Here is an 18601-nt window from a genome sequence, read left to right on the forward strand (position 1 = left end):
TTTGGAGGACAGAATTACCACAGTGGAACAAAGCATCGAATCTCTCTCTTCTACCAGTAGCAAAATGGATGCTCTTCATTTTCAAGTGTCGACGTTCCAAAAGCAAGTTGAAAACAGAAACAGGCGTAATAATCTTCACATTTACGTACTATCAGAAGGCTCAGAGGGTTCTGACCCCATTCATTTCTTCAAGTCCCTTCTTCCTAAGATCCTTAATTTGCCTCAAGATGTCCAGCTCGACATCCAACGTGCTCATCGTTTGGGTCCTGCATCTGCTGCGACTTCATTCTCCACGAAGAAACCGAGAGGAGTTATATTATATTTTTTAGAGTATACTGACCTGCTCAAGGTTCTCTCAGCTGCCAGAGCAATCAACCGAGTTACATGGGCTGGCAATCCTCTCTTCTTCTCTCAGGATTATTCGAAACCTACAGCTGATAGACGCAGACCATCAAAACTAAGACTACTTCATACGAGGATCCCATAAAGTTGAAAAGTTCTCTCAACTCTTGTCACTTGGAGTCTATGGATTCTTCCTCATCTTCCGCATTGTATCAAAAGTAATTCCATTTGTTCTCAACGTGCATAAGTTCTTATCTCGTCTTATATAATGTTGTTGGTTTATTTAGGTTTCCTTGTTTGTTGATATTGTTCCATCCTAGCCTAGTGGTTTTGTTCTGAGTGTTCGTTAACCTCTTCATTTTTCCTTGCAGGTCTTGTTCCTCCATTGTAATTTCCCTTATTTTATATTGTTCGTCGGCCCTCGTTCCTTCCCGCCTCCCTGGTTGTTGTCGGGATGCGTCATCTTCCCATGTGGCCTCATCCCTCCCCGCCTTACATGTGTCTTGGATTATTTGTAAGTATGTCATTTTTGTTCTTCTCATTGGTATGTATTTTACCTCTCTATTTTTATCTTTTTGCCTCCATTTCTTTCTTTTTCTTCTCTCATTGTCATTTCTACTGCCATTTCCATAGCAGCTTTTCTTTTCACTCCTTTTTCTCTTAGCTTTCTCTTACACTTACGATCACTCTCATATTCTCACCTCAATCTTCTTTGCTTACATGATTTCTCTTCCCTCCCTCCTTCCTCTTTTTTTACTCTTAAGTTTCAAATTTTACTTGCATCTATTTGCATCTCATTTATATCTGAATGGTACTTGCATTATGATTGATTCATTGTATTATTTATTCCATTTCCTCGATCTATGGTTTTAAAGGTATTTACATGGAATTTAAAAGCCTTAAATTCCCCTATTAAGAGACAAAGGGTATTATCCTATTTAGCTAAATTGGATGCCAAAATTGTTTTGGTGCAAGAAACCACCTCACTGAATCTGAATCTTTAAAACTTAAGAAAAACTGGGTTGGTGAACTTTTCTACTCACACGGAGATGGCAAACGTAATGGTGTCATCACTCTCATTCACAAATCACTGAAAACTTCCCTAATTTCGCAAGCGAGAGATGAAGAAGGTAGATGGCTGTATACCAAGTTGGAGATTCACTGTATCCCTCTCTCTCTCTTTAAAGTGTATGCCCCTACTTCTGGAGATGCTCCTTTCTGGTCCCATTTAAATCAATTGATAGCTCAGCATTTTGATAGTAATGTGATCTTGGCTGGAGACTACAACCAAGTTTTTGACCTTTTTTTAGATAGGAATCTACAACTCCTTTTACTCCCTCCAAAGCACATAAAACTTTCACGCAAACTATAAAAACAACTGCATTTATCTGATGCATGGAGATTATGCAATCTGTCCTTACTAGAATATACTTTTTACTCTTCACTCTTCACCTCATCAGACCCAATCCAGAATGGATTATTTTTTCACACCACACAATATATCCCAATCTCTTATTTCTGCATATATAGGTCCTATACTCGTTTCTGACCATGCCCCTTTCTCCATTTTGCTAGACCTATTACCTCACTCTGATCTTCCCAGGAGATGATGCTTTAACAATTCCATGCTTCTAGACCCTCATTTCAATACTTGCTTTATTTCTCTTTTCAATGAATACTTCCTTCTAAATAATACCAATACTTTGCCCTTTTATATAATATGGGACGCCCTTAAAGCTTCTGCTCGTGACTTTATCATTCGGTATACTTCAGCTAAACGGAAAGCTGCTTGGGGTTTAAATAAGGAACTTCTTTAGAAAATGAAGACCTTGGAACATACTTCCTACACTTCCAAGTCAGAAAATTGTTTAACTGACCTCATTAATGCCAAGATTCAATATAATAAAGATACGACTGATGCTGCCTCTTTGTTTCTCTTAAAAACTAGCGCCAAATTCTATGGTGGCCAAAATAAATCCGGCAAATTATTAGCCAATTATTTAAAAAACAAACAGAATAAACTTCATATTGAATCCATACTTTCGGATACTAATATTTCTAAACACAAAGATTCTGATATCCTGCAAGAATTTGTTCAATTCAACGAACAACTTTACACTCCTGAAGCAAATCCTATCGAGGATGATATTTCCATCTATCTCTTTACAATTCGCAAACCCTCTTCTCTGCCTCTACACTTGGACCTCCTCTAAACTGATTTGACTCAGACTGAATTACTCAATGCCCTTATATCCCTTAAAAAAGACAAGGCCCCTGGGCCTGACGGTTTCACTGTCAATTTTTTTTTACTTTTCGCCCAAATCATGAAACCCATACTACATTCTTTAATCTCCTCTTTTCTTTCTTCTGGCAATTCCTCTGGAACTTTTATGGACGCCTTAATTTGTCTTATTTCAAAGGTGGGGAAGGATCTTCGCTATTGTAAAAATTATCAACCCATTTCCCTAGTCAACATAGATTATAAAAAAAATTAAAAGTCATTAGCTTTTCGTTTGGAATCTTTTCTCCCCCATCTCTTGGGTAGGGAACAATTGGGCTTCGTCAAAGGTCTATCTAATAATGACAATACTCGTTTATTTTTTTATATCATTTCCAAATCACCAAATCTATCAGAACCCTTTGCTGCCATTGCTCTAGATGCCGAGAAGGCATTCGATGGAGTACATTGGCCTTTTATTTTTCAGACTCTAAGATAGTTCGGTTTTGGTCCAAAAATCATTTGTTTGATTTATCTTCTTTACTCGAGTCCTAAAGCCGCCATTTTTGCCAACAGTCTAACTTCTTCTTACTTTTATCTTCATAGAGGAGTAAGACAAGGATGTTCCCCATCTCCTTTCCTCTTTAACTTAGCCTTGGAACCCTTCTTGTCTAAAATAAGACAGAACCCGTCTATTACAGGTTACACCTCTAACTCTTTACAAATCAAATTAGCTGCTTATGCTGACGATGTTCTTTTTTTCCTTTCCCAACCTCAAAACTCCTTGCCGACCTTCTTGAAGGAGGTTAAATCGTATTCCTCAGTCTGCGGTTACAAGTTCAATAACGACAAGTGTGAAATTTTGCCTTTATCTAAATATACTCTCAAAGAAGACTTTTCCCTATCCAATTTCACTTGGAACCCCCTTCACATAAAATATCTTGGTATTTAGTTCACCCCCTCCATAAAATCATCAGTCTCTCTAAATTTCAACAAATGCATTGAGAAGCCTAGCTCCCTCGCAACCAAATGGCACCCTTTATATCTCTCATGGTGGGGAAGGCTTGATAACATTAAAATTATGCTAACGCCTATCATCCTCTATCTTCTTTCTAACATTCCAATTTCTATCCCTATGAAATGGTTTCACAAAATTAACTCCATCCTTACCGCCTTTCTCTGGCTGAGCAAAAAACCTAGAATGTCCCTACTAAAGTTGTTGCGTCCGAAATCTGAAGGGGGTGTCCGTTTCCTCGATTTTCCCAAATATCATAAAGCTTTTTTATTAAAACAAGTATCCAAATGGTTATCTATCCCCTCTCCGGATCTACCTCTGTGGATTGATTTAGAAAACTCCTTCCTTTCTCTGTTTTCCTTTCAAGACTATTTATCTTTTACGAGAAAACCGCAAAGTCTACATACACCAATTATTAAATACTCATGTAATAGTCTAAATAAACTTCTTCATATTGAACCACACGATTTTAACACTTTTCTCAATTCCACTATCTGGCATAACAATTTTATTTGCATTAAGAAGAAACCGATCTATTGGAAATCTTGGAGAAATAGAGGCATTTTGTGGGTACATCAGTTATTTGAAAACAACGTCTTTCTAACTTTTTCCAAAGCTCGTTCTCTTTTTCACTTACCTTCGTCATTTTCACATAAATTCTCAATTTTACGCTCTACCATATTAGACTCCCACTCATATTTTAAATCCTTACCTCTTTCCTCCCCAACAATTGATCACGCTTGGTCAAATATTCTGTCCAGCTCACCTAAGGCATCCACCCTTTACACTTATCTTTTATCCCTTTTCCTTACCAAGAACTAAAACAAAGATTGAAACTTCCTGGGAGATTGATCTAGATACACATTGGCCCATATCAATTTGGGATAAAATCTGGTTAAAGATCAGAAGGTCGTCCAGAGCAGCTAGTACCTCACAAACTCTTTTCTTTATCTATAATAGGCTACTGCCAACACCAGCTACTCTACATAAAATGCATACTGACGCTCCAAACACTTATTGGTCTTGCTCATCTTCACAGGCAGATCTACATCACTTACTTTTTTCATGTCCTCATGTTATGCATTTTTGGGATTCAATTTGGACCCAAATCAACGCTATTTTTAGAACCAGCGTCCCCCTTACTTTGTAAATATTTTTCTAGGAAGTCTCTCTCCTAATTGGAACAAACCAAAAGTTCAAACAAATTATAGATCTCTTAGTAGCTGCTGCTTTTCAGCAGATCACAAAAAATTGGAAGGATGCCTCCAAACTCTCATATTTAGCCTGGTGGTACTCCGTCTGCCATAATCACAGACTTGACCCAACTTTTGTTTTTCCTATGTCTTTAAAGCACAAAAGACTACTTCTATGGTCTCCAGTTACAGCGTTTTTAGATGAAAGTGCTAAAAGATCTTTTGCTCCAATACCATGTGTTCAGGAAGTTGCTCAGCCTCCTTGATTTATATGTTTTAGCTATTTTTCTAATTATTACTTGATATATTGTAATTTTGTTCTATCTGCATAATTCTTATGTTTCGTACTCGTTTTCCTCTCCTTATACCCCTTTTTAAAAAAAAAAAAATGTTGTCATGGACCTTCTCCTCTAAAGCGATTATTTGCCTATGTACCATTAATATTATGCTTTGTAATGTTTATTTTTGATGCTCTGTTACTTGAATATTTTGTCTCTTTCTTCTTTGACATACTTTTAATAAACTTACCTTTTGAAACTTAAAAAAAGAAGAAAAAAAAAAGTAAGGAAATCAAGCTAACTCACTGAGTAGCACTACTAACTCCGAAGTCTTGCTTCCGAATGCCAGCATGGTTATGTGCCAGGGCGGAGGACAATGGATCACATTAACCACACTAATAATATTTATTCTGCAGTGCGACCTCTATCCTATGGCCATGCTCCTCCTTGACCAGGAAAAGGCATTCAAAATTATTTCTTTTCTGTATTTGTGGAAGCTTTGTCCCCACTTCAGGATAGGATATCAATTTATTAGCCGGATTTGGTCAGCTGTAATCTAGCCCCAAAGTTAAAAGGTGTGTGATGGCGAGAATATCTCCCCATCGCCACAACACAAGAGGAGTGCTCACTTCATCGGTTATTCACACTGGGCTTGGAACTTCATATTGCTCACATTCAACTTTACCTGTGGATCACCCTTCATAGTACTAAATGTTCGCACCAATATCAAGGCTTATATGGATAATATTTGTATGTATAATACAACACCCTCACAATGCTTTTCAGCTGACACAAATACTTGTGGGAGAGTTTGGGACTAGGATCTTGTAAAATACTCAATATGGGGGAACATCTGGTGACCGATGAAGAACCTGATTTAGAGTTTGGCGGATGGATTACTCTGTCACAAACGTGACGTATACACTGTTCGTCTTATTACAAGTACATTATATCCAATGGCACTTGTGATAAAGCGGGCAGGATATCAGTCACGTTTCTGCAGGATACCCATCCACCGAAGTCTAAATCAGACCATAAGTATCTAGGTCATGATATACATGGGTTGACCTCATAAGCTGCACTTTATTCATATACATGCATATTTTGAGAACCTCTGCTAAGAAATGTATATCTGTGATTAAGAGGTGGAAGATGCAACATGATCAAGAAGATCATTCTACCTAAACATCTACATGTGTTTCAATTGGTACTCAAAGAGATTCTTACAATTTGTAGGTGCATTAACTCAGCTATCTCAAACTTCAATGTATATTGAGATACATCAAGTTCCCATTAGTTAAAGGGGAGCGGTCTCTCCCTTAATTTAAGTTCCATTTCTAGGCGTATGTAGCCATATGATGGACTTCTAACAATTATAAGTGTATGAACCCTCTATTTTTGACTGTATTTGATGGATCGCAGTATACATTTGCATAACTCCAACTAACCAAAATGTCAATGTCTTCTATTCTCACAATCATGATATTTTCTGTGTGATATAGAGTGATGGTGACAAGAGGTCCCGAACCCTTGAAGACGTTGCCCAATCCACTTGATGCATAAAGTATTTTAACTGCTAACATACATGCCAATATTTAAAAACATCATCAAGTCAATCAAGCTTTATTGCGGTTAAATTTACCATAAAAGCACATAAAAATAAACAACAGTACAACAGATCAGACAATCCATTTCATGCATATAATCTCAAGTAATTGGATGATTGTTAGACATGTTATCTGTTCTCTCGATATCCATTAACTTAATACTAGTGTACAGCAGCATTGTTTATCAGGTTCCTTCGAATTATCCACATTGAATGCAAATATTTAGCTACTGCAGAAACAATCACTGCGTCGGTATCTGTTTTTAATATCCTAAAAAAGGCCAAATATTGCTTTATACCCAGGTTTTTACACAACTGAATTATCCATTTCTTCCTAATGTAAGCATATGCTGGACAGAAGAGGATAACATGTACAGGAGTTTCTTCCTCAGTTCGACAACCTGGGCAAGGACGTGCCGGTCCCCCTTTCCACCTATCAATATTATGAAAAAAGGGCAAAGTGCCATATCTAAATTGCAAATAAAGCTTCTTTGCTAAGGTAGGTTGTATTGCATCAATCTCAGGCTCAAAGCTATAAAAGGACTTAACGTCCAAAAAAATATCAGTTAGGCTTGAGGTTTTTACTGAGCGAAAGAGATTCCTTAAGTTAAATTCTTTTACAACACTTGTCATAGTTTTCTTGGAAATAGCTGGGCAGGAAACCTCGGGATTTAACCAGAGTTCCTCAAACCCAGTCGATATAAGTGACTGTTTTACGAATGTTAACCAAGGGATCCTACCAGATCCTAGTGAAGCCATGACAACTTTGAGCTCCTCCTTATAATTCACCAGCTCAGGAGTGCTCCACAGGCGCTTCCAATAGAGTAAGGGCCGGACAGCAATAGCATCTGCAATTGAGCAGATATTTAAATCTAGTCTGAGCGGGACCAAGGGAGTGCTTTTTGGCAAATCCAATAATTGTCTTATAAAATTATTTTCAGTTATTGATAGGTTACTTACTGGTATGTGTCCCCAAAGTTCCGCCCCATAAAGGGATGATGCCCTAGCTTGAACTTTAAAGATTTCAAGGGGGGCACTTATTATTTTGTAAGTACAATTCTTCTGTACTTTTAGAATTCCCCCAGTTGCTTGGGTTAATCTTAAATTGGCCTTGGCCACTTGTGGACCCCATCCCATTTTATCGTTCAGAGTCAAACCCAAATATTAAAAGGTTGGGACCCTTTCGAGGGGTCTGCCTTCCATCATTGGATGGGGGCAGTTAACAGTATTGGCATTAAAACCCATATACTTAGTCTTATTTATATTGACCACCAGATTCCTTTTAGTACAGAATTTGGAAAATTGATTTAACACGCGCTGCATCCCCATAGGGGGTTTTGAAAGCAGGAGCGTGTCGTCCGCAAACATTAAGGCGGGAAATCTTCGGGCGCCCAATTTGGGGGAGTCGATGTCGTTTTTGGCTAAGAGATCTTCGATAAGCCCGTTGAGAAAAAGAGAAAACCGGGTCGGTGCAAGGACACAGCCCTGCCTAACACCTTTCTCAATTGGGAAAGGTCCAGTTAACTGACCTTGTTTACCAAAGTGTACTCTCGCAAAAGTGACTTCATGTAAGATCTTAAGCTGGTGGCATAAGTATGGCGGAACCCCCATTGTTAGTAAAATGGTCCATAGCTGATTCCGATCCACCATATCAAATGCGGACTTTAGGTCGACAAATATAAGATAAAGGCTACCCCCTTCCAAGACCACATGCTTCCAGTAAAGCACTTGCAACCGGAATAATTGGTCAATTGTTGACGTTTTGGCCCTGAATCCCGCCTGAAGCGGCGTCAGAATGTTGTTGTCACTAGAACAAATCTGTAAGCGTTGTAACAATAGCCTGGCGTAAATTTTTTGTGTAACATCAATAAGGCTAATCGGCCTATAATTAGAAGGTTGGAGCGGAGAGCCCTTCTTGTGTATTGGAATTATCTCCGCCCCCAGCCAGGTACTTGCCAATGGTAGCCCCTGCAGTATCGCATTAAATAATAGCCAAAGGTATGGGCCCCAAACTACTGGTTCTTCTCTGTATAAATCACCTGGGATCCTATCGAGTCCCGGCGCTTTATTAGGCTGGATACTTAAAATGGCCAACTTTACTTCCACCAATCTAAATGGTTGCGCTATATGTTCTTAGTTATACCCAGTTTAGGCATCATAATTCCAATGGAGGGCCGATGCTCTCTACCTTCATGGTCGCAACCAAGATTTTGACGAAATGCATATGTTCACCTATGAAAGAGATTTTGCTTAGAGGGGTCAGGTGTGACATAAGCACTTTCAATTAATTTGATTCTATTGCTATTATAGGCGTTAGCTAAATATTATCAGGATGTGGAAAGAGCTTAATTCCCAAGATACTCAAGCATTGGTGGAAAGCTTTCAAGGATTTTGTGTTTTCCAATTCGCTATGAAAATGTATTAATTTTACCTCTTGAGCTTTGGGTAGACCAGCAGATGCATAATAATTGGCTACAATACAGGCTCGAAGCTTGTCCATCATTCTTCTGGCATCGAGCAGGCGCTGAAAAATAAAATTGATGTACATTAGAGCCGGAAATTACAAGTGTGACATCCTCCAGTGTAGACTTGTCCCCATTCAGTATTAATGGGAGGCAAGGACAACTCTATACACCTATAAGAACCTAAGTCATCACGAATGGCTCATTTTGTAGTTACAGGGTTAATACTCATAGTAACCAAACTACCAAAGCAATTAACGGGACAAAGATCAACTTGACAAAGTAATGACATTTTAATGCACATGTGAACCAGAAGAACAGCACATAAGGTGGTCAGTGCCCCGGTGATCACTCAGTGTAAACAGTGTAGATGAATGCTGGAATGTATAGACAAAAGTGGACCCCTTCATAAACAATCAAAGGCTTGGTACGCAGATACAGGTATGCCAAACAGTTTCTCATATTTCTGAGTAAACAACAGTGTGCTTGCTGTAATGTCAATATTCCAACCTTATGTCTCAGTTATAAGGTAATCATCAGGACAAGACAGTGTGAAGCACCTAGAGGTTCTAAAGTAGTACGAAATTGGGGGGAATTATTACGAAATGCCTTAAAAAGATGTCGCTTGAAAGGCCACTGAGCCAGGGAAAAGGAACAGGACTTACAGTGACAATTCCAGGGAATAAATAACTGATAATGAAAAGTTGCAATAATTGGAAAAAATCTGTAATAGCATTACAGTTAAAGGTAAATAGTAACTACCAGTTTATGAAAAATCTGCTTCCACAGTCCTGCCGTCTCCCTGCCTCACAACTGCCTGAAGTGCTTATTCCTGCTACAGCTGGGGTGAGACTCGGTCCCCTAGTCCACCGCGCGCCCAGCAGAGCCATGACAGATCGTGCTACAAGCGTGCCAGCACACCCGCAGCACGGGACACGCCCGGGCGAAGACCCTGCCAGAAGCGGCCCCGCCCACGGCCGATCGAGGCTGAGCTTGGCCCATTCTTTTGGCTCTAAGGTTTTGTGGCAATTCTATTGTCTTAATCCTTTGTCACAGTGCTTTCGACTATCAACCTATCCGGTTGTATGCAGTTGGACCTTCCCCAGGAAGTAAGTGGACTCTTTCTATTTGAAGCTCTATTTTATGGCCACTAACAATAAGTTCCAGGGTTTGAGCTACCTACAAGATAATGATTGACTGAAGCACATGAGGTCTAACGCAAGGCCAGGTAGTGTTGACACAGCTTGTGGAATTGGGTCTAATGTTGGTATGGATGCGCCCAACCTTGATTTACCAGGGAAGGGGGTTTGTAATAATAAGGATAATTTTACGCTCCATGATACTACCAATAACGTTAATATTGATTCTACAGCTCTATTATCAAGGACTATCAACGAAGTCATGGATGGTCATTATAAAATTTGCAACATGGAATGCAGGAGGGCTATTGAACAAGACAGGAAACATGGAGTGGGCATGTACCATATTCAATGTCTTTTCTATCCAGGAAACATGGTGTGTGGGCCCAAATTCACGTTGAAGGGTTTTCTTCACACTTTTCAGGCGCTATACCCTCTTGTGCAGGGCGGGCCAAAGGGAGGGCTTCAGAGTCTTATTTCTAACAAGCTTCCTGTAATTCTTTAAAAACCATCACCAGTAGGATCCTATTCCCAGTTGCAGTGGTTATCCATCAAGGGGGGTATGACTTGGTGGTAAGGAATTCTTACAATAACGTGTTTGATTCTGCACGGGATGTGTATATACATTGTGACTTTTATGGTTTTCACACTGTAAAACCGAATAAAGTTTTTATGAAATGAAATGATTCTGCACGGAATAAGGTAACCAATGCTCTTGACCTTGGTTTCCAAGTCTTCCTTCGTTCTATTCAATCCAATTTTGTAATACTATGAGCAAAAGATTTTAATATTCAGTCTTGCCCCTTGGCCCCTATTGATAAACATGACCTGCAGCTATTGATCTGTGAAAGAGGAAATAATGGGGAACAAATCCCTACTTTTAGGGGAAGAAATGATGCTACGGTTACTGATCATCTATTGGTGTCTGCCCCTGCATGTCATAAGTGTGGTACTCCTAGTACTGTCCAGTCCACATTAAGTGACCATGACCATGTTATGTTGCAGTTTCTATTTTGGGGGAGGAAGAAAAATTTAACATTTTCCGTGGCCAGTAACACTATTCCTACAAGGCCTAATAAGGTGAGGATTAAATGGGCTGGAATAAACCCTAATAGTCTTCTTTGTTATTTAAATTGGAAATCTTATGGAAATTAATTAGTTTGAGTGATGAGGTGAATCCCTATAGGTTACTGTAGAATTTTAATTGTATTGTTTGTACCATTAATGCCCTTCTTGAAGCGTAAAGCGAACCCCTCTCAAACAAATAAAAAGGGATAGTTGTACCACCCATGCACACTGAAATTCCAGTGCTGCCTGAAGATGGCCTTACATGGCTCTCCTAGGGACAATATGCCAATTAAAACTCTTCATTCTGAATATAAGCAAGCTATTGCTGCTAGGAAGAAGACTCTCCAGGAGGAGGCATGGTCCAGGTTGATTTCAGTCGCTGAATCCAATGATTGTAAACTATTTTGGGGCATGGTTAACGCCCCTTTCTTAAAGAACGATGATACCGCCCCCACCCCCGAGTTTACCTCTTTCGTATCATGTGAAACATAGGTGAATCACTTTTATAACATTTTCCATTTTAAGTATGAGGAATGTAGTATAGAGGCACATGGGGTGATGCTTAAGCATAAACCTCTCCCCCTAGATATTTCTAATGAAAAGGTGGTCCTAACTTTGCACAATAGTGCTGGGGGAAGGGCTGCTGGGCCCATTGGGGTGCCAATAGATGCTTTTAAAACAATTAAGAAATTATGGGGACCTATTTTGAATGGGGTTTTTAATGCCGCTGTAACTTGCGAGATACCACCTTCTTGGGCCATTTCCATTGTAGTACCAAATTTTAAGAAGGGCGATAGCTAAGACCTGACAAACTACTGCCCTATCTCGTTGTTCGACTCCTCAGTAAAAGTGATAAGCAGGATTTTTTTGAAGAGGTTGGAGGAGTGGGCCCAGGAGAATTCTGTTCTATCTCCAGCACAGTTTGGTTTTAGAAAAGGCCTGGAGACAACTGAGCAATGCGTCAACTTAGATCTGTTGACTGGGATATATACCAGGTCTAAATCATAATATCCTTTGGACAACGTTTCTTTTCCTTAGTGCCCCTAGAGCACTTGTTAGTTTCCTTTCCAAATGTATCTTTTAAAGTTCACTATGGATCCCAGGGAGAATGTTCACCCACTTTTAAAGTGGAGAGAGGCATTCAACAGGGCTGTGTTTTTGCCCAGTTAGTATTTTCACTTTTTATCAATGGGGTCGACAATTTTCGGCAGGCCATACAAGCTGATGCTCCTTGAACAGCTGGGTGCCATATACCAGTGTTTTTATATGCTGATGACACTGTGTTGTTATCCAGGACCCAATGAGCTTACTGAAATTAATTAATGCTTTTGGGGAGTATATGGCCTCAAAAAATATGGGTTCCAATAAATCTAAAATCTTTACAATGATATGTAGGCGTAAATCAAAAAAATACAGGTCCTTTTTTTATAGATAATACACCTATCACTAGAGTACATTCTTTTTGTTACCTGGGAGTTCTATTCACGAGTAAAGGCTGTTGGGCTCAACACGTTCTTAATGCTAAATTCAAACCTGCCAATGACAGAAGCGGAGTTTTTAGGTTTTCATCTAAGCTAGGTAGCCGGTTGATTAACAAAATGGTGGAGCTATACAAGGCCAGTAGCGTGGCCACTGCTACCTTTGGGGCCGGTCTGTGGGGTTACACCTGCAGTAAGCAATTACAACTTGAGGAAAATAGCTTTTTAAAAACACCTAATCTTCCCGCCTCTGCTTCAAATTTTATTGCTCAATATGAGCTTGGCCTACGACATTTTGAGGATCTGCTACTGGTTAGACCTTTGCTTCTCTGGATTTCTATCTGGTCTAAAGAGGAAACCAGTTTTAATAAATCAATTATTTCATATTGTCTAACCTTGGATAATTTAGATCGCATTCCGTGGCTGGTGTATTTAAACTACTCTTTTAGCTCTTTATTTAACTTGTCAGTGTGGGATGACCCCTCTAAGGTCCCGTCACTCACTAAGAAACTGATTAAGGGTATTTTTTAAGCATAGAGCAGATCGTCAAATGCGATCTAAGATAACAAAATCGACAGTTGACCTGAACATGTCACCTTCTTTTGAGGAGCGTTACCAACATTATTTGTCCCAACTCACTAACGACCAACATCGAGAAGTGCTGATAAGATTTAGGTTTGGCACTGTACACCATCTGGTAGCCTTTCCTACAGTGAAGTTGTGTCCAACTGAATAGACTTTGTGCCCATGCAATGGTGTGAGTAAGCAGTGCACGATGGACTTTATGCTATTCTGTAGATTATACCCAAACTATAGGCACTACTATCTTAAACCTATTTTTGTTGCTCAGAATATTAGGATTTTTTACGTGCTTTAAATGATAATTCAGTGTGTTTTAACTTTGCTCTTTTTAACTTGAAGGCAATTAGTTCAAGAACAAGTATTTGTTATTAGATTTAACTGGCCTTTGGAATTTGGTAACTCATGCGTCAATGTTGGACTGCTGAAATATGTGTTTTCTAAAATTATGCACTTTAGCCCTACTCTATTATATCTAATAGTATTTTTAATTTTTTTAATTAAATGTTTTATGTACTTTTATGGCTGTTTTTTAACTTGCCGAATAAAGTTTGAAATGACTGACTGAAAAGATCTACTCACTTGGAAGCAAGCACTTCAGTTAAGGGACGATCAACACACTAAGGTAAAAAACATACAACCAGTGTGAGAAAGTAACATGCATTTTATAAGAGGGCAGTACACTTGCTCTAGGTCCCACCTATTCGGATAAGTATATAGCTAAAATATTTAGTCGGTCTTCCATTTTTGGGTCCTCCGATTAACTCCCAGCAAATCCCAAGCAAGGAGCTCCTGAAAAATTAGAGAAGTGTAAAAATAAGCAAGTACGAGCCGAGTTTCATACTTGCATGCTAATGGAGTAGATTAAGGCAGATTTCATCACTCTTGGTCTACAGGCACTCAATGTGCCAGTGATCTTTAGGAAAGGTTAAAAAATGTGTGGATGCTTTAACTATATACAAACAACCTGCTCTAGGTGCTGGATGGAACTGGCTATCAATATGGCACTACAGCACAGCAAGAAAATAATTAAGGTGATACACAAACTGGAGAAAAGCTTCTTAGCTCCTTAGGTGCGGCTGTTGGCCTCTGTCCAACTTCTGCACTCCCTCCCCAGCGTGGCGAAAGGCTGACATTTGGGAGGTTTTAAAAGAAACCTCCAGTGCTTGCACTAGAGATGTCCTTTATTAAAACAACCAGGGTGGGTGTGAAGTGGAATCCCTTCCAATTAAGCACCCATTCCTCCTCCGGTCTATCTGTGACATTAATTCATCATGAGGCGGAACAGGTGAGTACTCTCCGGTGTCCAGTGGAGATTTTAGGCCTACATGACCTCCCAAGTTTTGAGGGAGGTATCACTGGAAAGGAGAGAACCTCCCCTTTGTAGTGACGCCTTTCTTAAAGAAAGAACCAGTAGACACCAGGAAGTAGCTTCATTTTTGGTGGGGGGGTATGCCTCTCAGGTATAAGGGCTGACCCCCTCCCCCACCAGGCGGCTTTTTTTTTTGGTTTAAATTTGTTTTTCATTTATAAATTTTAACAGTGCAGTACAACAATAGATAAACGGCCCGAACACTGAGGAATAATACATTAACAAAATGTATGCGGAGGATGTAGTAGTGATGGAGGGTGAGTACTGTGTCCGGTATGGTGTAGTATGGAGAGCAACAACATTAGAACATCTGAGAAGAGGTGCAAGTGGATGTACAGCCATCCCGCTGCGTATTGTGGCGTCGAACTATGCGTGATGCAGCGTAACGCTGAAGAGTGGGCAGAGGGTAAAACATAATGAGGACATAATAACTTAACTGAGGGAAAGGGGTAACCGTCCGTGAGCTAAGGCCCTGAAGTGGTGCAACAGATGAATAACTGCTTGTAGCGCATAGGAGGGTCCTATGATCTGCCAGGGCGAGTGGGGATTGTGAGACACTGTCCACACTGAGGCGTCGCAATAATGGTAGTGGTATGTTGTCTTAGAGCTGCTGAAACCCCTGCTTCTTCCTGTGTCTTCAGGGGGTGTAACTAACTTCTGTAATTAATTCACAATAGCCCCTAAATCTATATCTAGGGGGAGCTTGCAAAGCCCCAGCAGGTCCTCCCTCTGCAGGGCCATGCCCTCTGCCCTGGCCTAATTGAGCAAGGAGCAGCGCCAGGCCAATGCATGGGATGCCGCCGGTGCTTTCCATCTTTTAGTGATCAGGCGATTCGCCGTGACTAGGCCCAGGTCTAAGAATTGTGTGGTGACCTTGTGTTTCCTGCTCCTCTTAAAGAGATGCAATACATACACCTCCCAATGGGAGGGCACTTCACGCTTGGTGCAGCGGGATAAAGTGGCTGTTATGTCAGTCCAGTACTCCCGCCCCCCACCCACCCCAGTGGGTTTTATATGTTCATGAAATGTGTGTTTGCCACTGTGCCCCCCAGGGGGCATACATATGACACGCATATTTGTAGGGGGTCGGCCTTTCTAGCATATGGGTCGAACCCATTATTGGGGGGGGGGGGGGATATGTGTTACTCTACTGTTGTCCCCTGGGGGTGCAATAGCGCCTCAGGGGAGATCATAAAGGTACACATATACACATATTACAGTCACAGGACTGCACAGAATGGTGGACAGAACATAGGCCACATTGTTACGGAGTACCCTGTGCGGCAAAACCTAAAGCTTTTAGCAGTTTTGAAGTACTCTTTAGAGACCTTAAGACAGTATTTCCCCAGTATGTTTACCTTAGTTTCAAAGATAAATATATGCTTACTTAGTTCAAGGAATGTAGGCTGTGAGGCATCCACAGACATCCACAACTTTAATCCACAAACTAGAAGAAGTTGGATTTAGCCAACCAAGTGTGCTAAAAGCACATGAAAGACGCGTTTTCCTGAGTCTCAGGTAGCTGCCACCGAAGGAGTTTATAAATGCTCACTTGGCAAGTGTACAGGATTAGTGAGGACTTTGAAAGAGACTGAGACATGAACATATAGGAAATACTTAGACTTGGTATGCACTGCACTTACTTTGATACTCAATGACTTCCTCACTCAACTAGCCAGATGACTACAAACCATACAGAATGCAGCAGTCAGGCTCACCCTCAACCTCTCACCCCACATGCACATCACTCAAGCCTCAGTGGCTCACCATTCACAAGCGAGCTCTCTTCAAACTCCTCATGCACACAAAGCATTACACAACATTGGCCCAGCATACCTAAACAACTGCATCAGATTTCAGAAACCTCCCAGACACCTCTGCTTAGTCAGACTCCTACTTGCATGCATACAGAGCACCAGAACTGGCAGTCGTGCTTCTCCTACCTTGCTCTTAAAGCCTAGAAGACCTGCCCCTACACATCAGAGCCACCTCCTAAAATGTTACATTCCGAAAGAAGCTGAAGACTTGGCAAGCCCATGGCTCGGCCCAGACTGCTTCTGCATCAGGACAAGTGGGGTAATGCTGGGAGTTAGGAATTTGTGTATTTCAGGCAAAGTTTGAGGTTTGCAGGTCATTGAGGGTAAGACAAAGTTAACGTTATGGGACTCCCACTGATCTTGTTTCGACACGTTCCTGTCATGGGTTTGGCCCACCCACACAAGTGGGGCAGCGTTTTTATTGAGACAAATGAGGTAACGCTGGGTGGTAGGAATTTGGGGGATTTCCGCTAATTTTGGAGATTTCCATCACAGAAATGTAAGGGAAATGCGTGGTTTTGGCAAAGTTTGAGGGTTGCATGGCATTGTGGATAGGAAAAATTCATAGGAGCCATGCAAGGCACAACAACCTGGAATCCCCCGAGTGTCCTGCATCACTAATTTCTCCACATAGCACTTTAGGGATGTGGTCTCTTGGCACACCCACACAAGTGAGATACCATTGTTATTGGGAGACGTGTGGGAAAGCTGGGTGGATCCATGCAGATTCCGCAACTTTCCCTCAGAGAAATGTGAGGAATGTGTGTGTTTTTTGCTTAGTTTTGAGGTTTGCAAGGGCTTCTGGATAAGAAAACTGTGTGAGATCCAAGCAAGCAACACCTTGGACGCCCCCACTTGTCTAGTTTTCAGAAATGTGTGGGTTTGGTAGGGTTCCCTTTACTGTCGCGGGCATTAGGCTTACCCACTCAAGTGAGGTACCATATTTATCGAGATACTTGGGGGAACGCTAGGTGGTAGGACATTTGTGGCTATGCTCAGAGCCCAGAACTTTCCCTCACAAAAATGTGGGAACATTTTTTGTTTTTAGTCCAAGTTTCCATGGGTGCAGGCTGAGCTGGAGCCAAATTCTGCTGCTACCTATATTGTGAAAAAAAGTACAGCTGGGTGAAATATGATGTCTCCATGGTAATTTTATGTTGCAGGTTCCGGCACACAAGTGGGGTACCGTTTTTATCAGGAGGCATGTGGGAGCACAGAATAGTAAAACATTTGTTATTACCAACTGGATTTCTCTGCATTTGTGTCCTCCGAATGTAAGTCAGTGTGCAGTAAATAAGACATTTTTCAAAATGCCCTCTGAATCACATGCTAGTATGGCTACTCACATATTCACAGGGGTACAAAAAACCACTGCTCCAATACTCAGTATCTGGTGTATGTTTAAGAAATGCATATGTTTCCTTCATACCCTTCTTTCCACTATTGATATTTTACCATACAAATTGCTCTATACTTGGTCCAGAAGGAAAACCAATGTAAGGTGCAACTGAGTTTACGACGAGGGCTTCTTCAATCGCAATTATGTCCAGGTACACAGAAGTTGCGGGATCCTCCTTACTTGTTGCAAGTTGCATTACAGTACTGGGCACAGGCAAAAAAGATGGCTAGGTTACCATCTCCGTATGCCCCGAATGTATCCCTGTGTGGACTGCCGACTAGGAGAGGGGTATTAACACTGAATCAACTGCAGGGGTGGACTCGGGAGGGGGTGGAGACAGTCGGGGATTCCTTTCTCGAGGGCCAGCTGATGCAGCACGACGCGTTCGCACGTGCCAATTCGGTGCCTGGCACCTTATTCCTCACGCATGCGACCGTAGTGCATTTCATCCAAACTTACTGGTACACGGATCGGGTAGAGCCCCCAACTTTCCAATTGCTGAGGTCCTTACACATTATGGGACATGGCCGATACCTGGTGCGCTGGCTTTATCGTGGCTTGAGAGAGCATTTGTATGTTCCATTGCTGCATCTCAGGCAGAAATGGGACTAGATCTTGGTGCGGAATTTGGAAGA

At 41.0% G+C, this 18601-nt stretch overlaps 1 protein-coding gene across 4 annotated transcripts in view; it reads right to left on the minus strand.

Annotated features, from left to right (window-relative positions):
• The window catches only part of YEATS2 (YEATS domain containing 2), a 1415500-nt gene that overhangs the window by 1298105 nt on the left and 98794 nt on the right, over positions 1-18601 (minus strand). For all 4 annotated transcript variants that reach the window (XM_085634927.1, XM_085634925.1, XM_085634929.1 and 1 more), the window contains one exon: positions 9084-9176. In XM_085634927.1, the coding sequence (XP_085491053.1) occupies positions 9084-9176 (93 nt within the window). The remainder of the gene's footprint in view (positions 1-9083; positions 9177-18601) is intronic.

The sequence above is a fragment of the Triturus cristatus genome, chromosome 11 (genome assembly GCF_964204655.1).
Source record: "Triturus cristatus chromosome 11, aTriCri1.1, whole genome shotgun sequence".
Taxonomy (NCBI): domain Eukaryota; kingdom Metazoa; phylum Chordata; class Amphibia; order Caudata; family Salamandridae; genus Triturus; species Triturus cristatus.